A 26,652-nucleotide genomic window follows, 5' to 3' on the forward strand; every position below is an offset into this window, starting at 1 on the left:
AGCAGAGTATTTCAGGAGAGGAGAATTAGATAGAGGAAGGAACAGAGTCATCCAGCAGAGCAGAGTATTTCAGGAGAGGAGAATTAGATAGAGGAAGGAACATAGTCCTCCAGCAGAGCAGAGTATTTCAGGAGAGGAGAATTAGATAGAGGAGGGAGCAGAGTCCAGCAGAGCAGAGTATTTCAGGAGAGGAGAATTAGATAGAGGAGGGAGCAGAGTCCAGCAGAGCAGAGTATTTCAGGAGAGGAGAATTAGATAGAGGAAGGAACAGAGTCATCCAGCAGAGCAGAGTATTTCAGGAGAGGAGAATTAGATAGAGGAAGGAACATAGTCCTCCAGCAGAGCAGAGTATTTCAGGAGAGGAGAATTAGATAGAGGAAGGAACAGAGTCATCCAGCAGAGCAGAGTATTTCAGGAGAGGAGAATTAGATAGAGGAAGGAACATAGTCCTCCAGCAGAGCAGAGTATTTCAGGAGAGGAGAATTAGATAGAGGAGGGAGCAGAGTCCAGCAGAGCAGAGTATTTCAGGAGAGGAGAATTAGATAGAGGAAGGAACAGAGTCATCCAGCAGAGCAGAGTATTTCAGGAGAGGAGAATTAGATAGAGGAAGGAACAGAGCCCTCTATAAGTGCATATAATTTCAGGAGAGGAGAGTTAGATAGAGGAAAGAGTAGAGCCAGTGGCGGTGCGGCCATTAACCAGTTAACAACCGCCCTATAGACGAAATACGTCTACAAGGCGGTTGCTTAACTCTGGGAGGACGTCCATGGATGTCCTCCCAGAATCGCGCGCACACGGGAATGTCCGTGATCACGGAGCACGGTAAATCGCCGCTGATAGCGGCGATTTACCATGTGATCGCTCCGTCCAATGACGGAGCGATCACTTGTAAACAAACCGGCGTCATGTGATCACACCGGTTCCTCCCTCCCCTCTCTGTACCGAACGGTACAGTGTGAGAGGAGAGGGGGGAGAGCAGAAGCAGCAGCAGCTGCTGTGGGCTGGATCTGTGACAAATGCAGTCACAGATCCAGCCATCCATCCCTCCCTGTGCAATACTCTGCAATAACACCAATACTCTGCAATACCCCCATACTCTGCAATACCCCCATACTCTGCAATACCCCACAATACTCTGCAATACCCCACAATACTCTGCAATACCCCACAATACTCTGCAACGTCGCCTATGGGGATTTTTAAGTAGCGAAGTTTGGCGCCATTCCACGAGCGTGTACAATTTTGAAGGGTGACATGTTGGGTATCTATTTACTCGGCGTAACTTCATCTTTCACATTTATGCAAAAGAATGAAGAAAAAATACGAAATGTTCTAAATTTTATAACAGAAACAAAGAAAAATTCATTTTTTTTACAGAATTTTCAGTCTTTTTTCTCTTATAGCGCAAAAAATAAAAAACCCAACGGCGATTAAATACCACCAAAAGAAAGCTCTATTTGTGTGAAAAAAAGGACGAAAATTTAATTTGGGTACAGTGTTGTATGACTGAGTAATTGTCATTCAAATTGTGAGAGCACCGAAAGCTGAAAATTGGTCTGGTTATTAAGTGGGTTTACGTGCCCAGTGGTCAAGTGGTTAAAGCGGTGGTTCCCCCTAAAACAAATTTCTAACAATAGATTCGTAAGACCCGTTACACTGCGGGTAGGCTGGCTTTTGTTTTTGTTTTTTCGTACATACCTAGATCTCGCCGTTTCGTCCCTTGGCGGTGGGCGTTCCTAGTTGATTGACGTTTCTTTGATGGGCGCATACTGCGCGTCACGACTTTCCGACAGAAGCCGAACGTCATTGCGCAGGCGCCGTATAGAGTCGGCTCTATACGGCGCCTGCGCAGCGACGTTCGGCTTCTTTCGGAAAGTCGTGACGTCACGTATGCGCCCGTCCGAGGAACGTCAATCAACTAGGAACGCCCACTGACAAGGGACGAAACGCCGAGATCGAGGTATGTACTAAAAAAAAAAAAAAAAAAAGCCAGCCTACCCGCAGTGTAACGGGTCTTACGAATGTATTGTTAGAAATATGTTTTAGGGGGAACCACCCCTTTAAGGGCTCCTGCCATCTGTCTATCAGTTTTTTTCAATTTGTTTGCGCCCCCCCAAAAAAATTAGAGCACCAGCCGCTACTGAGTAGAGCCCTCCAACAGAGGAAAGTATTTCAGGAGAGGGGAATTAGATGGAGGAAGGAGTAGAGCCCTCCAGCAGAGCTGAGAATTTCAGGAGAGTTATATAGAGGAATTAGCAGAGTAGTGGTATCGGGGTTCATGTCAGACTAATGCTAAAATATTGTGATGGATAATATATCCTCATGTCATTTTATATAACTTTTGCTTTTAACCATAATTTACAAAAATACCCTAAGATATTTTATTTTATTTAAAAAAAACACAATATTCATGGGTCAAATTACACTACATTGCAATTTAAATATACTCATTTTACTAAAATACAAGATATAAACTTCCATACACACCTGATTTTTTTCAGACATAAGGAAGTCCAGATTTGCCCTTGGTAGACCCAACTCAAGAAACGTTTTGACTAATCGCAGATCTGCGCTGTTACCTGCAATATTTATTTACAGTAACTATAAAATATTTGAATTTGGTTAAAGTGTATCTAAACCCCAAACCAACATGTACAATAATACACTAGTACTAGTTCTTGGTGTGTCCGCATTTGTTTGTTTTTTTCAAGCTTATTTTGCTTTATTTTCACCTGGTAATCCTAATCCTAATTCTGTCCCTGGGTGGCTACCTCACTCCTCCACTGTATCTATGGAGGGAGACATGGTTGTCACCCTAGGTCAGTTTTTCTTAATTCCAGTCCTCAGGCTGGGTTCACACTGATACTACACGACAGTAGTACGACTTTCATCCTACTTTGCTCTGCTACATTGGTCCTACATCCATCCGACTTTCATGAACAGGATACTACTTTGATCTGACTGTGATAGTCTGACTTTTTTTTTGACCAATCAAAACCAGTGTGAGATAAATTACTTTTTTTCTGCTGCTGTAATCACAACGTCGGATGTCAAAAGTCGAATGGTTAAGACAAGGATCCTACTTTGATCCGACTTCAATGATATTCGATGGGCTGAAGTAGGACCAAAGTACTACAGGGAGCATTTTCAAAGTCGGACCGACTTGTGTTGAACCAGTTAAGACGGCTCTCATAGGGAAACATTGATTTTCACACGTCATGCTACATGAGACTCCCGATGTCGGGGGGGTTTGTCGGACAAGTGTGAACCCAGCCTCAAGGCGCACCAACAGGTCATGTTTTCAGACTTTCCATTATTTTGCACAGGTGAGTTGATCAGTTTCATTGCCTTAGTAATTACTACAGCTGTTTCATCTAAAGGGAAATCCTGAAAACATGACCTGTTAGTGCGCCTTGAGGACTGGAATTGAGAAACACTGCCCTAAGCTCATATGGACTACAGTCATGTCTGTATCTCTTATGGTGACGCGCCTTATGCGCAAGGGGAAGTTTTTCACCAGACGTCAATCATCTAACCTCTGAATAGGAACGCCCAGTCCCGCGGGAATCACAACCCGGAAGTCGGGGGAAAATAACAATAAAACAGTATGTGCGGCGAAAAAAAAAAAATACCAGCATACTGTACATGTCGGAAGTATGCTGGATGTAATGTTATATAATTGTTTTAGGGTGAACCTCCACTTTAAGAAAAAAGTGACAAATAAATGATCAGTAAACAAAAAACACAAATTACTTTATATACGGCATTAAAGGTAGAATTTACAAAAATTCAAATTTTGGGTTGTCCCCAGAAAATTAAAGGAACACTAAAGTCAAATTTTTTTTGGGGTAAAATAACAAACATGTTATACTTACCTACACTGTGCAGCTTGTTTTGCACAGAGTGTCCCCGAATCCTGTCTTCTGGGGTCCCTCGACGGCTGTCTTGGCTCCTCCTCGCAAGAGCTTTCCACCTTCATACGAGCGAGCGAGCTTGCATGGAGGAAAGCTCTTGTGAGCGCGCTTCCCGTGATACAGCGGCGGCCATAGCCGCCGACTGTATCACTCGACTCCGCCCCCCGCGCACTGCGTCATTGGATGTGATTGACAGCAGCTCCAGCCAATAGCTGCGCTGCTATCAATCCGTCCAACCAAGCCAACCAACGGCCTGGCTGGGAACCAAACAGGATGACGGGGACGCGCGCGGGACTTTTGAGGGGTGAGGTAAGAAAAAAGGGAGCTTGGGGGGGCGGTGCTGTAGGATGTTTTTTCACCTTAATGCATAGGATGCATTAAGGTGAAAAAACTTTTACCTTTAAAACCCCTTTAATAGCGAGGAAATCTTCCAATGGGGACACTAGCTCTGGTGAACTGGAGGTACCTAAGGAAGTCCCTTAAGTTGCAGGGATTACCTCTCACTTCCTGTTTGGCAATCGGACAGGAAGTGAAGGTAAATCTCGGCCATAGACTGCAAAAAAAAATCTGACAGGAGTTATAAAGTTATAGAGGATTGATTACTGCAACTTGCTCCTCATTGGCTTACCTCTGCATACTCTATCCCCCTTCAGTCCATCATGAATGTTGCTGCCAAACTCATCCACCTTACCAACCCTTCTGTCTCTGCTACTCCTCTCTGTCATTCCTTCCACTGGCTTCCACTCACCCAAAAAATTAAATTCAAACTACTAACAACTACCTACAAAGCCATCCACAACTCTGCCCCCAGCTACATCACTGACCTAGTCTCTAAATACCAACCTAATCGTTCTCTTCGTTCTTCTTAAGACCTCCTGCTCTCTAGCTCTCTCATCACCTGCTCCCATGCTCGTCTCCAGGACTTTTCCAGAGCCTCTCCAAGCCTATGGAACTCCTTACCCCAATCTGTCCGTCTATCTCCTTCTCTATTAGCTTTTGGATGATCCCTGAAAACCCTCCTCTTCAGAGAAGCCTATTCTACCCACACCTAATAACTGTATTTTCATTTTCTCCATCTGATCATCCCCCACAGCTACTACACTTTGTTCCACTTGACCCTCCCTTCTGGACTATAAGCTCTAACGTGCAGGGCCCTCTGATCCCTCCTGTATTGAATTGTGACTGTACTGTCTTCCCTGATTTTGTAAAGCGCTGCGCAAACTGTTGGCGCTATATAAATCCTGTATAATAATAATAATAATAATAATAATTATAACACTGTGAATAATTTGGAGATGTCACTGTTTGACCAGTTGGGTGTAGAGCGTCCTGCACAAAACTCTGACCCCAACCCTACTAAAATCACTGACAGTGTGCCAGGCCTTCTCAACCAACATCAGTACCTGACCTCACAAATGTTTTTTTGGCTAAATGGTTACACATTCCAACAGAGGCACTCCAAAATCTTGAGGAAAGCCTTCCCAGAAGAGTGGGCTTATAGCTTCAAAGAGAAGACCAAATTCAAATGACTCCCTATGGTTTTGGAAAGGGATCTCTAACAAGCTGATATAAGTGTGATGGTCAGAAGTCCATAAAGACTTGATCATATAGTGTATATTGAGGGATGAAATGTGTCACTACTCAGATCAGGAAGCATCTGTGAAAATCTGGGGACCTGTAAACCTGCCCAACCCTGGATGAAGCTTTCTCCAGATAAACCAATTCATTGACTTCTATTCTATTAGTAAAACCAGTTTTGATATGATGGGTTTATCATACACCACATCCCTTAATTCATAAATAAATACATCATAAGCTTTGTACTAAATAATACTGTATGTGTAATATTTTAGGATATAAGTGAGTTATATCATTATACGGCACATTGGAAGCCCCAAGGTTATAAGGGAGTGTTGTGGAAATTTTATAAAGATGTATTTAATATGTATTGTCATAGTGTCTCCCATCGTTAGTACTCTAGCAGCCCGCTCTAAAGAGCTGACTGGGGCAGACTGATGCTGATTGAGATCCACCTGGTAGTGGAAAGCTTCTTGGGGATGGAGAGAGGTGTTTGCAGAGTGGGGATATGTCCGCCAGCAAAAGGGTCCCTGTGCAATGCACAGACATTCATCTGGGGCGGATGTGTTCACTCTGCAAAGAGATTATAGGCGGATGTACGCTCATGTCACCCCGATGTGCCTGATCAACACATTTTGGGGCAGGTATGGCGTGCCCCTGCAGATAATCTCCCATTCACAGGAACTGTAGTATAATCCGGGTATGCGTTGTTCTTTGAACAACGCAGAATAAGGATTCATATCAACGGTAAAACGGGAGCTTTTGTATTGTTATGGTCAGGGATAGCGTCCATGTTTGCAGGCCATGCGGCTTCGTTTGTCTAGTTGAAGAGCATGGCTTTCAGGTAAAGGGGACAGGAAAACATACACACTGCCCTTGCCCAGACACACCCATAAGACTCCCCAAGCCATTATTCATCCTGTTGGAGGGATATCCTGTGAGGTCATTTCCTGTGATGTCATTTCCCATGGAGGAAGCGATTGGCTGTTGGAGCCATCACTTCCTCTTTGTCATTGCTTTTGTTGTGTTTGAATAAAAACCAAGTTCTGTGCTGGGTAGAGGCCAGAAGAGCATGGTATGGAGGATGTAAGCACGTAAGCTGTGGTCATGTCTGTTTACTAGGGGATATGCGGGAAATAGAGTGATAGTTAAGATACATTATGCCATTAGATGAAATGGGTGCATGTGTTAGCACGGGAGATATGGTTTACGCACAGCGTACAGCCATATTTCCATGTCGGGAAGGGAACATGTATTTATTTACCTCTATTCTATGATCAGAAACTGTGATATAACTGTTCCCCATAATCCCAATCTGAATACAAGTGTATTTGGATACATAAAATGAAAACAGAGACGTATATTACCATCCAGCCCATGCACACAGATCACAAGATGGATGCCATCTTCCAGGTGCTCTTCTTCTGGTGGGAAATAAGGAAGGTCTGAGGCCAATATGGAGAGGTCACTGTACATGAAGCCTTCAATTTTCAGGTCTTCAATGAATTTTTCTTTAGCCTGATGAAAACTAGAGAAAAGATTAATAAGCAGCATGTAGGGAAGCAACTGCAAGATATAGAACTTAAATGGACCTACCTGCAATTTATAAAAACTAGAGTAAGACCCCTTTCACATTGAGGAGTTTTTCAGGCGGTACAGCGCTAAAAATAGCGCCTAAATACCGCCTGAAAAACTCCCTTCACTGCATACTCAATGTGAAAGCCCGAGGGCTTTTACACTGAGGCGATGCGCTGGCGGGAGAGAAAAAAATCTCCTGTCAGCGGCATCTTTGGAGCGGTGAGAGGAGCGGCATGTATACCGCTCCTTCACCGCTCCTTCCCGTTGAAAACAATGGGAAACCGCGGCAATACCGCCTGCAATGAACCTCTATAGAGGCACATTGCGGGCGGTATTAACCCTTTATGGGCCGCTAGCAGGGGTTAATACCGCACCGCTAGAGGCCGATTCCCGCGGCAATCCCTGCGGTATAACGCCGCTATTTTTAGAAGCGTTATACCGCCACCGTGGCTCCCGCCCCAGTCTGAAAGGGGCCTAAGGGATATTATGGTAAACAGCATCAGAGATTGATTTAGTAAAGAAGTAGAGTTTGTTCACCCAGTTAAGAAAATAAGGTTAAGCTGTGTGCATGTTATTCATTCAATCATTTGTGCAAAATAAATCCTTGATTGGATATTTAAGGTGAAAACAACTTAAATTTATTTATAGACATACGTGTACATTCAGTTTGCAAAAAAATTGTATATAAGTTAGATATGGTGTAACAGAGTGAGTAAACTTACGGCGCCATGGGGACCAGTGGGATCGCGCAGAGCGAGTCGCGAATGCACAGTAGGGAACCAGGAAGTGAAGCCGCAAGGCTTCACATCCTGATTCCCTTACCGAAGATGACAGCATCTCCACCCAAGAGCCGAGGGACAGATCGGCTTTGGGTGCCGACATCGCGGGCGCCCAGAACAGGTAAGTGTCCTTATTTTAAAAGTCAGCAGCTGCAGGATTTGTAGCTGCTGACTTGAAAAAAATTAGGCGGAACTGCGCTTTAAAGAATCACTATCAAGCCCTAGACCAAGGATCTCCAAACTATGGCCCTTTAAAACTCTGATATGCTACAAAATGAAATGACTCTCAAGGTAATGCCTAACACAAAATTATAATGATACAAAAAGTTCTAAAGAAAACTAATTTGGTTGAATTATTGAGATTTGTCAAACTCAAGAAAAAGGGAGACTTGATTGAGCCGCCGACGCAGCCGGCGGTGACCGGCGAAACCGTTCAGGCCTTGCCACAGTCCTATCCTCATGACCCTATTGACCTTGTGATGTCACCCACTTGTCAGTGCTTTTGAATGAACCCTGCAATGGAATACTGATTGCTGCACAATGAAGGAGTTGGCCAGATTTCTGGATCTGATAAGTATACCTTATGTCATGAATATGCATCATGTCTGTCTGCCTACCTGATCTCCATGTGTTCATTAGAGGCAGATCCTGTTCTGGTTTCCCTTCTTATCACTTCCTCTTCCTGTATGGCTCCACCCTAGTCCATCCCAGGAAGCCTATATTAACCTTTGCTCTACAGGTCTGCAGTGCTGTTCAACAGTGTTCCAATGCTCAGTTCCTGTCTGCAGTGTATTGCTAGTTCCTGGTTGCAGAGTGCTACGATCATCTTCCGTGTACCGTTTTGGCTTGTCCCCGACTTCCCTGTCTGCCTGTGCCCCTGACTATTTGCATGTTCCACGGTTATCCTTGTCTGCCTGTTGCCCTGACCTCGGCCTGTCCATCACCACTGTTTGCTGGCTGCTTCCCCCTTCTCCCTGCGGAGTGTGACCTGAGGAATCCCGGGAACGCGACCTGGACCCAGTTGCGGCCAAGACCATCCCTACCACCAAGGGCTCTGGTGAATACAAAACTGGGTCTTAGACTCCGCGCCCTGGGTGATCTTGGGTCACGCTTCCTCCCTGCCAGCAGTAGTCGGCTATAGGGTTCACTTCCCTGCGGTGCATCCCTGACCCCTACAGGGTGCACTTGTCACCTGGCCACAGGTGACCTGACACCTTACACCTCAAGAACTTGGGAACTACGCAATATTTTATTTACAACCTTTAAATTACAAATGATCCCCATGGGATCGGGACTATCAGTTTGCTTTTCGCAGCCATATACTTCAATGCAAGGGAGGCAATTCAGGAGTGGATATGCCACTAAGTGTCTCTACATTGTGCGTGATAGACATGTGAACACTGAAATATTTTGTTTTTCGGAATTTCGTTTTCGTCCGAAAAATCCAAATTAATTAAGGTCGAATCTGTCAACTGAAGTCTTATGGTGTCTGTTGAATGTTCTAAGAAGTTTTGACGAAGCAGCTAAACTGTACGACTCCGCAATCGTACATTTCTGGTCTAATGCTCCGCCCACAAGCTATAGTAGAATTCTAATGTTGTATGACTAGTAATAATTATATTTATTCATTATTATTATTAGTCAACCAACATTAGAATTCTTCTATAGCCTATGGGGGGAGCATTTGATAAAAAAATGTCCGCTCGTGGCGATTGTATGTTTTTATGCTATGTCGAATCTTTATGCTATAATGTCGAATGTTTTTTCTCTATGTCGAATCTTTCCTCTCTATGTCGAATAATCTTGGACTAATAGAGTTAGATTAGGCACATTTAACCGCAGGTTCGATAGACACAGATCGCTATTGTCACTGGGCTAGATTCAGTAAGCAATTGCGTCTGCGTATCCATAGATACGCAGCACAATTGCTTAGTTGTGCTGGCGTATCGACTGCTCCCGATTCAGGAAGCTCGATACGCCGACTGCAGCCTAAGATATGACTGGCATAAGGCTCTTATGCCGTCGTATCGTAGGCTGCATTCTTACGCAGGCCGCTAGGTGGCGTTCCCGTAGTGGTCAGCGTAGAGTATGCAAATTGCAGACTCACGCCGATTCACAACCGTACGCGCGCCTGGCTTTCGCATTTTACGTCGTTTGCGTTCGTCGGTTTCTGCGTAAGGCTGCCCATGCTTTTAGCAGGGGCAGCCAATGCTACGTATACCTGTCGTTCCCGCATCGTGATTTTTAAAAATTACGTCGTTTGCGTAAGTGAATCGTGAATGGCGTTCACGTTGAAGCAAATGAAGTCCTTGCGACGTCATTTACCGTAACGCACGTCGGGAAAGTTTCCCGACGGAGCATGCGCACTACGTTCGGCGCGGGAACGCGCCTAATTTAAATGATCCACGCCCCCTACGGGATCATTTAAATTACGCGCACTTACGCCGGCCACTTTTACGGAACGCCTCCGCAAATTACGGAGCTACTGCTTCCTGAATCAAGCGTAGCGCAAGTAATTTACGGAGGCGTAGCGTAAAAACGGAACCCTGCGCCTCCGTAAGAGTGCGCAGCCCGACCTGAATCTACCCCAGTGCAGCAAATTTGGAGCCTTTCAATATACACAGAATCATATTAATGATAGAAAGCAACATGCAATGTGGGAGCTGCAATGTTATCTTACCTAAGCATTCGTTCATTAACTTCTTCATCATTATCTGAAGAATTCCCTGAAATAACCCCAAAAGATCCCAGCGGTTGCCTTGTTATCGGGAACAACACTTGTTTGGTTGAAAAGCCAGGAATAACAGGAGTGTCCTTTTGTATTGAAGAAAAAGGCAAGCATGTTGCCGTACAAGAAACAGAGAGGTTAACCATATCCACACCTCGCCTTCCACCTGGGGCCAACACTGTGGTTGAACTTGAGCTTGGTTGCGATAGAGAAGTGCACACATTTTTGCTCACTTTAGGCTTAGGGTCCGGGTCTATCAATTCCTGATCTGAGTAATTATCAAGCAATTGTTCACTACTGGAATCTTCAGTGAGTTCAATCTCTTGCAAATATGGATATTCTTCCGTGGCCTCGTTAGTTTGGGGCACATTGGAGAAATTGGCTTGTGATGTGTCATCTTCGATCAACATTTCTAATGAAAACGTTGTTGAGTTCAGCTCTCCAGGCCTTTGTCTCAGACAGTCTGAAATACATTCACCCTCTTGAACATTTAAATTGCACATCAAAGATCGTCCGTAGACGTCATCTTCGTCTAACATGACTTTGTCGTTCTCAGAGAACAAATTCTCTAAACTGCTGTTGGAATTTGACATGGAATGATCAACAATGGGTTTGGCATATGAAGACTCATCAGTTACACTTTGAGCATATCCCTCACTGCACATTACTGTAGTCATTACACATTCAGTCCTAGCAGCATCACTGACTTCGGCCAAAACATTGTCTTGGTTGTCCTCCTCAGTCTCAGACTTTACCGCAGTCAATTCATTTGCTGTTTCCTCTGGGCTACTGATTTGCGGTGCAGAAACCGATTTAGTTAGTTTGGAAAGTTCTACTTCTCTTTCCTCTTCTTCAAATGGCAAGGAGTTGATGGAAGTCAATGAAGCTTGAATACCACTCGGTAAGCTTGTGTTACTCTCTGTCTGTACTCCCTCCAGTGAGTTTCGATGCATATCGTACTTTCCAGATAACTGCTGTAAAAGTTGCTTATCGATGCCTGGGTCTACTGTCCTCGAGCGGGTATCGCACCAAGCTACAGAGCTTGGCTCGCTCTCTATTCCCGAGTCAGATATCAAAGATGATGACCGCTTGATCACATCAGAACACAATGAAAAATTGTCAAGTTTGTCATTAGGAAAAGAATTTGCTACAAGCGCCTTCTTCAAAGATTTACCTATTAATTCCGTACTATTACTTTTGGACAGTATGTGCATACCTTGATGTAATCTCCTCTTATTAAGACTTTCCCCATCTTTAAAGTCCCCTGTATCCTGCATTTCTATGCTTTCAGATTCCAGACTCTCTTTAGTCAACCCAGAGAACCCAAGAGCAGTCTCCATAAGGTTAAACTTTACTTCTGTTGCAGAGCCATGGCTAGGAATAGACGCATTGACGATTAACACAGGTTCTCCTCTGTATTGGTTGACTAGGTTAGGTTTTACTTCAATAAACGTAACACCTGTTGATTTATGTTCTGGTGGAGACTCATGAGATACTTCAGGTTCCTCTGGCATCTGTTCTTGTGGGTCAATTGTAGCCCCAAGCTGCAGAACCTTAGAAACATTTTCTGCTTTCTGAAAAGCTTCCTGGAAACAGTGTATCGGGCTCTTGGTTGGGATGAAGTTTTTTGGCACGTGGACGCATTGACTGGTTTCTTCAAAAGAAGCATTTTCATACACTGTTGTAGTCTGGATGAAATGGTCACTTATATTGCTACTGCCTAGGATGGTCTCAGATTTGTATTTCTTTCCTTCAGCTGTAAAACAAAAGAAACAGAAGAACATTACATTAAATACATTTTACAGATAACAAACTGTTATAGGAGAGCTACACTATCACTTTGAGAAGAATTCTAGAGGCTGTTTCCTGACATCATCCCTTCCTGCCAACTCTGAACATTATTGGTCGTATTTTTATATTGCTAAATTCCCAATTCCCCCTGAGGAAGATACGTCATCCCGGTGTCAATACGCGTTGGGGAGGGGACAGGACAGCACTGTAGGCAGGTGGTCTGCCAAGGAGGAAATACATACCATCCCGATACCAGCTCAGTATTTTATTCATTTTTTCACCCGATGTAGAGTGGTGCACTGGCGCACCTAATCTATGTGAGTACCCCGAACTGTGTTTTTTTATAAATTAATAAATTGTTTGTTTAAAAGCTATAACACACTATCAAGCTTTTTTATTATCCCACATACACATGGAGACACTTCATTGAGGAGTCCAGGCAAGGCCGTCTTAATAGCAATATGGGCCCCTGGGCAAGGTAATGCCCTGGGGCCCATACCAGCCTGCCCCAATTTACGCACCTATTCTCAAGAATTACAGTACAGTATAAATAGTTGATAGAATTAACCATATAATTATTGGTACTTACAATAAAATTGATTTTAAACAATAAAAAAAATCATGTCATAAATCAAAGACTAATCACAAAGACACAGTACAGGGAGAGGCAGGAGGGCATAGTATAGGGGGGTCAGAAGGGCACAATACTGGGATCAGGAGGGCACAGTACAGGTTCTTGGATTCTTCCCAGGATACGGCCATCCTAGTACAGTTTAGTAAAAAGCGTGACTGTCCAAGCAGATCCGGGACAGTTAGAAAGTATGCTGTAGGGCCTCCCATGCACCTGGGGCTCCTGGGCAATGCTCATGGGTGCCCCTGCCTTAAGACAGCCCTGAGTCCAGGATCCCATTACTATTGCAGAGCCCAGAGGTGGTTCACAGGTATGGTTTGACTGAGCTTGGTTGCAAGGTCACACGCTCTAAGGTGAGCGTTCAATACCTAGGGGGAGCACCCGAGTGAGAACACAATGGCATGCTTCGGATCACCTATTAAGCGTATCTATATATGGACTTTTAAAACCTTTTGTGCCTGGTTCTAAGTGATATGATTGGATGTCACGTTTATGCACAGGAGCACTGATATATTATTTCACTCAGTATTCAGTATTTATTATTATTCGTTGATACTTGGTCACAATTTTTAGCACTTTCGGAAATGCACGAAAAGGCCAGAGGACAGTTCGGCTGACCTCGGCAAACCTCGGAAAGGCTTGGAAACAAAGTCTTTGCCTAGATCAGCCGAACTGTCCTTGGGCCTTTGCGGCCGTTTCCGAGGCTCTCCGGTGCCCCCCAGCCTCTGGCCGCATGCGGTATTGCATTACATTGAAGTCAATGTGGAACAAATTATTTTCGTTTCCATTGACTTCTATGGGGAAACTCGCTTTGATATGCGAGTGCTATGGATTACGAGCATTCTCCTGGAACAGATTATGCTCGTAATCTGAGGTTCCACTGTATTAGTATAATAATAGTCACTATGCACTTTGTTATTTGTACGCATCTCTTATTATATCTTACATTGATAAAGCATGCATTGTATCTAGGAATCATTTGTCTAGCACAGGGTACATATTTTATTTTTGATGTATTTTATATTGCTACTTGCTGATTAACCACTTCAGATCCCGCCCATAGTCAAATGACGTCCACAGATGGGATCTCCCATCCTGGGTGGACTTCATATGACGTCCTGGGCTTCCCGGCCTTCTAGGGGGTGCCAGCGGGAATTGCTCGGGACCTGGTGCACTTGTCCGGCGGCCGCAAAGTCCGCCAGGCACCCGCGATTGCCCACAATCACTGCAGGATGTCCTGTCAGAGGTGAGGAGACCGATGGTGTGTTCCCAGTACAGAGGAACACAGATTGGTCTCCCCCCCTTGTGAGTCCCCCTCCCCCTACAGTTAGAATCACTCCCTAGGGAACATATTTAACCCCTTCAGAGCCCCCTAGTGTTAACCCCTCTCCCTGCCAGTCACTTCCCTGCCAGTGCAGTTTTAGAGCACTGATCGCTGTATAAATGTGAATGGTCCCAAAAACGTGTCAAAAGTGTCCGATATGTCCGTTGCAATGTCGCGGTCACAATAAAAAAAATCGCAGATCGCCGCCATTACTAGTAAAAAAAAAAAAAATGCAATAAAACTATCCCCCATTTTGTAGACGCTATAACTTTTGTGCAAACCAATCAATATACGCTTATTGCGATTTTTTTACCAAAAATATGTAGAAGAATACGTATCGGCCTAAACTGAGGACATTTTTTTTTTTTTAAAGTGTGATATTTATTAAATCAAAAAGAAAAAAATATTGTGCTTTTTTCAAAATTGTCACTCTTCTTTTGTTTATAGCGCAAAAACTAAAAACTGCAGAGGTGATCAAATACCACCAAAAGAAAGCTCTATTTGTGGGGAAAAAAGGACGTCAATTTTGTTTGGGAGCCACGTCGCACGACCGCAAAATTGTCATTCAAATTGCGACAGCTCTGAAAACAAAAAATTTATCTGGGCAGGAAGGGGGTGAAAATGCCCTGTATTGAAGCGGTTAAAGAGCGTTACTTCAATACAAAGAGCAATGCTCTTCTATACAGAATTTTGACAGGGAACAGGCTTTTCTAGTCAGGATTTGGCTGCTTTCTAAGAAAAATTAACTGTAGACTTTGCACACATTGGGGCAGATCCACAGAGAGAGTACGCCGGCGTATCTACTGATACGCCGGCGTACTTTCAAATTACCCGCGTCGTATCTTTGGTTTCAATCCTCAAACCAAGATACGACGGCATCTGGGTTAGATCCGACAGGTGTACGTCTTTGTACGCCTTCGGATCTAAGATGCAATTCTTCGGCGTCCGCTGGGTGGCGTTCATGTCGTTTTCCGTGTCGAGTATGCAAATTAGCTATTTCCGACGATCCACGAACGTACGAGTGGCCGGCGCATTCCTTTACGTCGTCTCTAGTCGGCTTTTTTCCGGCGTATAGTTAAAGCTGGTATTTCGTCGCGTATAGGTAGACCTGCCATGTTAAGTATGGCCGTTGTTTTTTTTTTTTGCGTAAGTCGTCCGTGAATCGGGATGGACGTAATTCACGTCTAAGTTAAAAAAAAAAAAGACGTCCTTGCGACGTCATTTAGTGCAATGCGCAGGGGTAAATTTAGGGACGGCGCATGCGCAGTTCATTCGGCGCGGGGATGCGCTTCATTTAAATGAAACAGGCCCCCTAATCGCCGATTTGGATTCCGCCGCCAGAGATACACTACGTCGCCGTAACTTACGGCGCAAATTCTTTGGGGATTCGAACCGGCCAAAAGTAAGTTACAGCGGCGTAGCGTATCTCACATACGCTGCGCCATCTATTTCTATGTGGATCTGCCCCATTTTGTATTGATGCACCTAGAATGTGTTTAGATCATTTCAACTGAAAATGTCTGGCAAGGCAGTAGACTTACAAATGTATACATTTCCAGTCAGACTTTACCCACCTATCCTGGGATGTTCCACGTATCTGTCTTCGAAGATGATGGGAAGAGAACTCCAGTCTCCATCTATGTCTAGACATTCAACTGGTAGAGGAGGCATGCTGGTGAGGTACTCCGAGCTCCTGACTACCGATGACAAGTTACCGTGACTCTGAATCCTGGAAGCGAGAAGTGAGAACATTTTTATGAGAGTGCCGAAAATCCAAAGGAACATCTTTGGCAAGGGTAGACAAAATGCAGTTATTTAGGAAATTACAGTATGACGTGTTTGAATATTTCATGTAAATATCAAATATACTGTTTATTCCAATACTTTCAGTATTACCAGCCCATTATAATAAAAAAAAAAAAAAAACATGGATCTTAGAATCATCTAATTTAATGTACAAGGCCTTAACAGTCCCTTTAAGAATTTGGTCAACAATAGACATGTGCACACTGAAATATTTTGTTTTGTAATTTTGTTTTCGTCCGAAAAATACATTTATTTAGTTACTCCCAAAATTCATTTTTATTTATTTTGTTTCATTAAAAAAAAAGCATTCGTCCGAAAATCTGAATTAATTAAAGCGGAGGTTCACCCTAAAAAACATCTATATACCATTACATCCAGCATACTTCCGCCATCTACAGTATGCTGTTTTTTTGTTGCCGTACATACCGTTTTATCGTTATTTTCCCCCCGGCTTCCGGGTTCTGGCTCCCGCGGGAGTGGGCGTTCCTATTGAGAGGTTAGATGATTGACGTCTGGTGAAAAACTTCCCTTGGCTCATAAGGATTTGACTTCCCTTGGCGCATAAGGCACGTCACCAGTTTTCCGTAAATAGCCGACCTGCGAGTCGTCTCTATATGGCGCCTGCGCAGTCAGCTCTACACGGCGGGCGCAGGCGCCGTATAGAGCCGACTCACAGGTCGGCTATTTACGGAAAACTGGTGACGAGCCTTATGCGCCAAGGGAAGTCAAATCTATCATTGAAGGCGTATGGTGTCTGTCGAATGTTCTAAGAAGATTCGACGGAGCAGCTAAACTGTACGACGCCGCAATTGTACATTTCCAGTCCGATGTTCCACCTACAAGCTATAGAAGAATTCTAATGATGTATGACTAGTAACAATTATATTTATAAATTATTATTACTGGTCAACCAACATTAGAATTCTTCTATAGCCTATGGGCTGAGCATTTGACCGGAAATATACGATTGCGGCGTTGTACAGTTTAGCTGCTCCGTCGAATCTTCTTAGAACTTTCGAAAGACACCATAAGCCTTTAATGACAGATTCGACCTTAATTCATTTGGATTTTCGGACGAATGCATTTTTTTTACGAAACAAAATAAATAAAAATAAATTTCGGGAGTAACTAATTAAATTTATTTTTTGGACGAAAACAAAATTACGAAACAAAACATTTCAGTGTGCACATGTCTATTGTTGACCAAATTCTTAAAGGGACTGTTAAGGCCTCGTACATTAAATGAGATGATTTTAAGATCCACGAGAGAATAGTAACCAGCTAATTGTGGTGTTAGTTCCTATTTGAGACATTAATAGGGTATCATTATCATCTTGAGAGTGCCCTTTAATGTCAGATTCAAATAAGAAGTCACTTTGAGGCTGTACCTGTAGAGTTTATATCATTAATAATATAGTATACTATTAACCCCTGTGATGTGAAAAACTATAAAACACAACAAACATAAATGATTCACTGAATCAATGCATGTGTGTACACAATTAAATATTAGTCCAAATGCATACTGAGTGTGTGCACATGCAATACACCTCCTGTGTGCAAACCCAATGCTGTGTACTGGCATGAAAGAATGTATTGTGCGATCAGGTTCTAAGACTCCAGGCTGATTGTTTCACATGTAGATGTCAGATCCTCCACAATTGTACAGCTCATAGAAAACAGAGAGACAAAAAGCAACAATTCTCATAGCGCAGATATGCATAGACCATATGGGAACAGATATCAAGCTTGAGATAAGGGCACACTCACGAATCCACCGATTAAGACAAGCAACAAACAATCCTCATTTGGCTGCTCAGCATAAGATGTTTCTCCTCATTCGGATGTGCGATCCGTCCCGTTCGTAGCTCCTCCCCCACGCGTTACGTCACTAGACACGTGACTTAGTCATGGGTAACTGCTGGTCGGATCTCAGCTGATGTTATTTATAGTCAGTGAGATATCCAGACCAACGGGTAATGTACCAAAGGAGTTTGAACATCAAACATCATTGCTAGCAAATGGGATGTGCATAGATATCATTTCATACATATTTCGTTTTAATACAAAAAACAAATTAAAACAATCACAATATAAACCTATTTAAAACCGGCATTTTAGGAGGATATGCAAACTGCATAGCAGCCCCCAGTGGCCGTAATCAGTAGCAGCACTTGTATAATATTACAGAACTTCATATAGTGCTACTCTGACATGTATTATCCATTTCTCCAGAAATACACATATATAATATGATCCAACTTACATTGGACAATCCGATATCAATACACTTTGAGATAATTTTAATAAAAGTATTTAAAATATTTAAAAATCTTAAAATATATATATATATATATGAAAAAATATATACATAATTAAAAAGAGAGAAAGAAACCCATAATTAATAATCAGAGATGAAAAAATTGAGATCAAACTCAATGTTCAAACCATTGGGCGATAAAGATCTAATTTCGTGTATCCATCTTGATTCGCTCTTACTCAATTCACGCACTTTGTGACTTCCCCTCCAGTAGGGAGTATATTTGGCGATAGCCCAAAACTTTAAATCTTTAGGGTTGTTTTGGTGACACAGGGCAAAATGTCGCGACACATTGTGTTTGGGGAAGCCTTTTTCAATGTTCTGTACATGTTCCCTAAGACGTTTCCACATAGGTCTTTTAGTATGTCCAATATATTGGAGGGAGCATGAACACTGTAGAGCATAAACTACTCCTTCCGGAATCTGGAACATTTTTGTCCATTAAAATTTGTTTTTTTGCAGGCGAAACATCGCCTACACGGAAAAAAAACCTTTTTCCTGAAAAAAGTTAGTGTATTGGATTTGGTGGGCGGATCCGGTATGTTCTTTGCCACCAAATCCCTTAAGGTAGGTGCACGTCTGTATACTATTCTTGGCATGCTGGGTAGTATACATTGCAGTTGTTTGTCTGCCTGTAGTATAGACCAATGCCTTTTGAATATATTTTCCAATTGTTTATGTTGGACATTGTAGTTGAGAATGATTGGTACTTGGTTATCCAATCCTTTGCTTTTTACTTTGTCTTGTATATGTATGTCTCTCGGCATTTCTAGCACATTTTGAATTTGTGTCTGTATAAAGTTTGTATCATAACCTTTATTAACAAACTTGGTGCCAATCATATTGACCTGCTCAAGAAATGTTTGTGGATCAGTACAATTCCTACGAATCCTAACCAATTGCCCTTTGGGGATATTTATCAACCAGGGATCAAAGTGGCAGCTGTCCACCGGTATATAGCTATTTCTCTCAACAGGTTTAAAATGGGTTTTAGTACTTAGTTGTTGAGACTCAAGTGTGATTTGAAGATCCAAGAACTGAATCATTTTTTCACTGATGGTATAAGTGAGTTTGATGTTCCTTTGGTTCATGTTTAATTTTTCAAAGAACTGGATAAGGGATTCTTCATCACCCTTCCATATGACTATACAGTCATCAATAAATCTTCTGTATAGTATTAATTGATCCGGGGTGTCATTATGTATAGCAGTCTCTTCCCACTCAGGCATAAAAACATTAGCCACGCTTGGCGCATATTTATCACCCATGCCTATAACATTTAGTTGTCTATAGTATTCCTGCTTGTGCCAAAAATAGTTGTGTTGTAGTCCAAAAGCTAGGCATCTTAGGACAAACCTATTCTGTTTTGACACAAGTGTCCAAAATTTATTCAGTGCCCACTTTGACGCCTGAATAGTTCTATATGGTTAATAACCGTATAGAGTGAGGCCACATCGGCCGTAGCCAACAAATAGCTACCCGATGTGTCGATGTTCACTGTGTTGAGGACCTGAATTAGGTGCTTCGTATCCCTTAAATATGCCCGTGTTTGTGGGACCAACGGCTGGATGAATTTATCAACGTATTCCCCCAGTCTCTAATTAATCGACTGGATTCCGTTGATTATGGGTCTCCCTGGTGGTCTGAGGGGGTCTTTATAAATTTTAGGAACTGTGTATATTATAGGTACCCTACAATTGTCTGGAACCAGATATTTTTGTTCCCTCTTGTGGAAGACCCCTTTATTCCTTCCCTTTTCGATCAATTCAATCAATTGTTCCTTGTATTCACACGTGGGGTTTCCCCTGAGTTTGATATATGTATTGGTGTCTTTCAGCTGATTTTCCAGTTCTTCATAGTAGTAATTCTTGGATAATACCACTATGGCTCCGCCTTTATCCGCCGGTCTTATAATGACTTGTTTGTTTTCCTCCAGTTCTTTAATCCCTTTATGTATAGCTTTGAAATCCGGGATTTTTTTGATTTTTAGTTTTTCCAGATCTCGTAGTACCATTTTGTTGAATACCTCAACGTGTTCATTATTATGAACCTCAGGATTAAATAAGGATTTATTCCTCAGTTGACTATGTTGAACTCTTCCCAATAGGTTACTTTGATCCTGTTCCCTTTTAACGGGTTGGTTCAACATGTATTTTTTAATGTTCAACTTTCTGGTGTATTTTTGTATGTCCACGTAGACATCGAATTTGTAGATGTAGAGTTTGCTTCTGTGGTAGAGGAGTTAGACCTCGTACACACAATAGGATAGCCAGAGGACAACGGTCTGAAGGACCGTTTTCATCGGTCAAAACAGATCGTGTGTAGGCCCCATAGGTTATTTAACCTTTGGTTAAAAAAATAGGAACTTGCTTTAAAATGTAACCAATGGACGCCTAACCCATAGGTCAAAACCGATCGTTAGTATGCAAAAGCATTGGTTAAAAACCTGCGCATGCTCAGAATTAAGTCAACGCATGCTTGGAAGCATTGAACTTAGTTTTTTTCAGCACATCGTTGTGTTTTACGTCATCGTGTTCTGACACGATCGGTTATTTAACCTATGGTGTGTAGGCGCGACGGACCATCAGTCAGCTTCATCGGTTAACCTAAGACAATGGTCCTTCAGACCGTTGTCCTTTGGCTATTCTATCGTGTGTACGAGGCCTTAGATTTACATGCGCTGCAACCAAGGAGAGGGTAGGGTCTTTCAACAGACACCATAAGTAGGGTGACCACGTGTCCCGGATTGCCTGGGACAGTCCCGCATTTTGCAGGTCTGTCCCGGGCACCTTCATTCCAGGACAATACAGTGACTTGGAATGAAACTGACACAGCCACCCCCCAGGCCAATCTGATGCCCCCAATAAAGGCCGCCACATCACCGCTTTACTCACTGACAGTACTTGTCCTGACCGGGAATGCCTGGAGGAGCACAATCCCGCCCCCTGCTTGTAATTGGAGAAATCATAAATCCCGCCTCTTGTGTCCAATCACTGTGCTGTGATTCGTTACAGCACAAGCTGATTTTTGGGAAGGGAGGGTGTCCCTGAATGGTAGTTTGGAAATGTGGTCACCCTAACCATAAGCCTTCAATGACAGATTAAATATTTGTATGTTTTTTGCTGCTTTGTCGATTCTTTGCCAGTCATGTTGAATGGTCTACCCCAACACTGTCTCTATAATGTCAAATCTTTTCTCTCTATGTAGAATAATCTCGGAATAATAGAGTTGGGTTAGGCACATTCGACCGCAGGTTCGATAGACACAGATTGCTATTGTCACCGTCATGTCGAATCTCCTATCCATATCAAACTGTTGTAGCAACGAAAATGAAAATAAAGCATTGAGGATGGACCACTTTCCTCTTCATATTTGCAGAAAAGACTGCACTGACGCCTACGGCGCACGCACACCGTAGACAATGGAGAAGGTGCACTGAGCGTGTCGTTAATGAATGGGATGCATGCGCAGGAGTGACGTCATCGCTGCTCCGGTCAGTTACAGCGCCGGAGCAGCGATAGCCGGAAGTCACTCCAGGTATCATGGTGGCGGCGGAGGAGAGGAACGAGGGTCGCTGCTGGGGCTTCGATCTAAGGTAAGTAATTCATAATGAGCTAGTATGCATAGCATAATAGCATACTTGCTCATTATGTCTCACTTGCAGGTTTTTTTTTATAGGAAAACTTTCAAAGGGTTTACATCCTCTTTAAGCTATTAGATGTACTTATGAAGTTCAAATCTGCCTGTATCTTCATTCTGTCATTTGCAATCTATTGACTATATACCTTTACTATGTATTGACGTATGACAGATATTGTTTTCCTCTGTTCTTTTTGATAAAACCTTAACCACTTCCTTACTGGGCGCATATACCCCTTCCTGACCAGGTGAAATTTCAGCTTGTGGCACTGCGTCACTTTAACTGATAATTGCGCGGTCGTGCGACGTGGCTCCCAAACAAAATTGACGTCCTTTTTTCCCCACAAATAGAGCTTTCTTTTGGTGGTATTTGATCGCCTCTGCGTTTTTTATTTTTTGCGCTATAAACAAAAATAGAGCGAAAATTTTGAAAAAAAAAACAATATTTTTTACTTGTTGCTATAATAAATAGCCCAATTTTTTTAAAAAACAATTTTTTTTCTCAGTGTAGGCGATACGTATTCTTCTACATATTTTTGGTAAAAAAAAAAAAAGTGTCTGGTTTGCGCAAAAGTTATTGCGCTTACAAACTAGGGGCCAGAATTATTATTATTTTTTTATTTTTTTTACCACTAATGGCGGCGATCAGCATTTTTTTCGTGACTGCGACATTATGGCGGACACATCGGACACTTTTGACCCATTTTTGGCGCCATTCACATTTATACAGCGATCAGTGCTATAAATATGCACTAATTACTGTATAAATGTGACTGGCATTGAAGGGGTTAACACTAGGGGGTGAGGAAGGGGTTAAATGTGTTTCCCTAAATTGTGTTCTAACTGTGGGGGGAGGGGGGTGACTGGGGGAGGTGACCGATCTGTGTCCCTATGTACAAGGGACACAGATCGGTCTCCTCTCTCCCCTGACAGGACGTGGAGCTCTGTGTTTACACACAGAGCTCCACGTCTTGTCCCTGTAGCCGCCGATCGCGAGTGCTTGGCGGACATCACGGCCGCCAGGCACTCGCATCGGCATCTCAGCGATGCGGCGAGCACGCGCGCGCCGCCGCCGGACGCATGCGCGCCAGCGCCGCTGGATGCGCGCGCAGGCCATGTTTTTACGGCCTGTTAGAGATTCACAACCACCCCGCGGCCGTATAAAGTCGTACGGCCGTCGGGTAGTGGTTAATAAAAACATTTAACCATAAAGTTAATTCCTGGATAACCTCTGTGTAGTGGTGCACATTTGAGTGTGCCATTTAGTACGGTAATACTCTGAACTGATGACACACCCCCCTCCATGACACCCTGGGCTGAAAGGAAGTATGATGCTGGTGGAGGACATCTAGGCCCAGATTATGAAAGGGCTTACGACGGTGCAACGCAATGTACGCCGTCGTAAGTCCTAATCTGGGCCGTCGTATCTATGCGACTGATTCTTAGAATCAGTTACGCATAGATAACCATTAGATCCGACAGACGTAAGGCTCTTACGCTGTCGGATCTTAAATGCAATTTTTTTTTTGCCGCTAGGTGTCGCCTCCGTCGTTTTCCCCGTCGTGTATGCAAATTAGCAAAATACGCGAATTCCCGAACGTACGCGCGGTCGACGCAGTGAAGTTACGACGTTTACGTTAGATTTGCGACGCGCAAAGTTGCCCCTGCTATATGAGGGGCAACCAATGTTAAGTATGGCTGTCGTTCCCGCGTCGAAATTTTAAAATTTCGTAAGTCGTCCGTGAATAGGGCTGGACACCATTTCACGTCGAAACCAATGACGTCCTTGCGACGTCATTTAGCGCAATGCACGTCGGGAAATTTTGGGGCATTACGTTCGGCGCGGGAACGCGCCTAATTTAAATGCTCCATGCCCCCTACCCGGCTCATTTGAATTAGGCGGGCTTGCGCCTGGGGATTTACGCTACGCCGCCGCAACTTTACAGGCAAGTTCTTTGTGAATAAAGCACTTGCCTGTAAAACTTGCGGCGGTGTAGCGTAAAGCAGATACGTTACGCCCGTACAGTTTTACGCCCATATACGAGAATCTAGGCCCTAGTGGTGGAAAATAGTTACTGTGGGAAAAAAGTTCCAGATGGAAACTGGATATTGCAGTATTGCTTCTTTTTTTTTTCTTCTTTTTTTACCTTGCCATGTTCTATTCATTTTTTTTTTTTTTTGGCTGAAGTTGTAATATCAATGTATATGTTCAGTAATTACTGGAAATAATCTAACATACTGTCAGCAGTTCAGATGCCAAAACTATCAGAAACTTACAGATTTTCTTGAAACGTGAGAGCAACTGGTTTTTCATATTCGGTGTAGAAAAAGGCTTCTGAAAATCTCCTTACCTACAGTATGAGACACGAGTGAAATTAGACATCGCCATGACAGTGGAAGCAGTTCTAGCCTATTCATAGTAATATTAGAGCAGTTGTTATCCAATTTTAATACATGATAAATAACATTTAAAACACATACTTATATTTTTATATAAATAATGATATTACAAAAATATATAATTCTATTAAAAAATAAAAAATGATAATAATTGTTAAATAATATAATAAAAGTTTTATTAAACTGTTTTCCAGTAAAAAAAATAAAAAATAAATAGCCTATTCATAGTAATATTATAGCAGTTGTTATCTAATTTTAATAAATGATAAATAAATTAAAGCGGAGGTTCACCCATACAGAACACTTTTTCCCCTTAGCTTCATGCTCGTTTTGTCTAGGGGAATCGGCTATTTGTTTTAAAATATGATCCGTACTTACCGTTTACGAGATGCATCCTCTCCGCCGCTTCCGGGTATGGGCTGCGGGACTGGGTGTTCCTATTTTGATTGACAGTCTTCCGAGAGGCTTCCGACGGTCGCATCCATCGCGTCACGACTTTACGAAAGAAGCCGAACATCGGTGCGCAGGCGCAGTATAGAGCCGCACCAACGTTCGGCTTCTTTCGGCTACTAGTGACGCGATGGATGCGACCGTCGGAAGCCTCTCGGAAGACTGTCAATCAAGAAGGAACGCCCGCTCCCGAAGACCCATACCCGGAAGCGACGGAGAAGATGCATCTCGAAAACGGTAAGTACAGCTCATATTTTAAAACAAATAGCCAATTCCCCTAGACAAAACGAGCATCCATCTAAGGGGAAAAGAGAAAAAAAAAGATCATTGGGTGAACTCTCGCTTTAAATAAAGTAAAAAATACTTACCGTACATTTTTTTATAAATAATTAGATTAATATATATATATGTGTTACTTCCAAGTACTGGTGCTTTGTTAAATTTTGAGGGGGATCAGAGAGTTAGTTGGCTCTGATCCATTATAATCTATTCAACTTGGGTCTCTGTCTCAGCCTGGCTGTGCTGTGGGCTCATTCTGTTGCTCCTGGGGTGCTGTTCCCACCCCAGGACGATAGGTGGCAGGAGTGGAGTCGAGGTTTGGGTGCTTTTCCCCAGCAGCCTATCAGGAGGGTTTCTCCTCGCTGTGCATGCTGGGGGAGGGTATTTATGAGACAGACGCCATTGGTCTGGGTTCTTCTTTGTCGAGTGCGGCACCCACATTTAGGGTGGCTGAATCACGCCCCCCCTGGCGAAATGGCCTACCAGGCCGGGGCGCACGTGCCACGCGGTGTTCCTGGTTCCGGGACCATGTTGGTCAGGATCATTTAAAGCTGTGGCGGGCCCCAGTGATCGACTGGGTCCCCAATCCTGAGAAGATCCCAAGCGAGATAGCTGTTTGGTGGGGAGTCCATCTGAGGAGAGCCAAGAGAGGCTGGCAATCCAATAGGGTCTCGACAATTCACCGGGGATCAAGGCAACCGAATACTGAAAGGATGGACGCTGGTCATCTGTCAGTCGGTCACCTGCAAACTACCTGAAGGAGATCCAGGCCAAAGTCTATCAAGGAGGATTACCTCCGCTACCTCAATCCTAAGGAGGGTCTGTGGCAGAGACTTTTCCTCTAAGTTCCGAGTGATACTCTGGCTGCCAGGTCAGTAAGAGAGGCCTGTCCAGGTACACTATACCCACTCCGGCTGAAGTGGCAAAGAAGACTAAGGGGCAGATCCACATACATCTGCGTAGGCGCAGGGTATGTGAGATACGCTACGCCGCTGTAACTTATTTTTCTTTCCTTTAAATCCTGAAAGAATTTGCGCCGTATGTTACGGCGGCGTTGTGTATCTCTCGCGGCGTAAGGGCGGGGAATTAAAATTGGGCGGGTAGGGGGCGTGTTTCATTTAAATGAAGCGCGTCCCCGCGCCGAACGAACTGCGCATGCCCCGTCCGTCAAAACTCCCAGGGTGCATTGCTCCAAATGACGTCGCAAGGACGTCATTGTTTTCGACGTGTACGTAAATGGCGTCCAGCCCCATTCACGGACGACTTACGCAAACGACGTAAAATTTTCAAAATTATACGCGGGAACGACGGCCATACTTAACAATGCGTACGCCACCAGATAGCAGCTTTAACTATATGCCGGAAAAAGCCGAACGGAAACGACGTAAAAAAATGCGACGGCCGCTCGTACGTTTGTGGATCGTCGGAAAAAGCT

At 43.4% G+C, this 26,652-nt stretch overlaps 1 protein-coding gene across 1 annotated transcript in view; it reads right to left on the bottom strand.

Annotated features, from left to right (window-relative positions):
- Positions 1-26,652, bottom strand: part of FAM135B (family with sequence similarity 135 member B) — a 134,886-nt gene that overhangs the window by 25,724 nt on the left and 82,510 nt on the right. The window contains exons 10-14 of the mRNA XM_040355006.1: positions 24,366-24,439; positions 15,898-16,052; positions 10,530-12,333; positions 6,860-7,020; positions 2,488-2,579 (exon numbers count right to left, since the gene is read on the bottom strand). Of these exons, the coding sequence (XP_040210940.1) occupies positions 2,488-2,579; positions 6,860-7,020; positions 10,530-12,333; positions 15,898-16,052; positions 24,366-24,439 (2,286 nt within the window). The remainder of the gene's footprint in view (positions 1-2,487; positions 2,580-6,859; positions 7,021-10,529; positions 12,334-15,897; positions 16,053-24,365; positions 24,440-26,652) is intronic.

Source organism: Rana temporaria, chromosome 5 (genome assembly GCF_905171775.1).
Source record: "Rana temporaria chromosome 5, aRanTem1.1, whole genome shotgun sequence".
Classification (NCBI taxonomy): domain Eukaryota; kingdom Metazoa; phylum Chordata; class Amphibia; order Anura; family Ranidae; genus Rana; species Rana temporaria.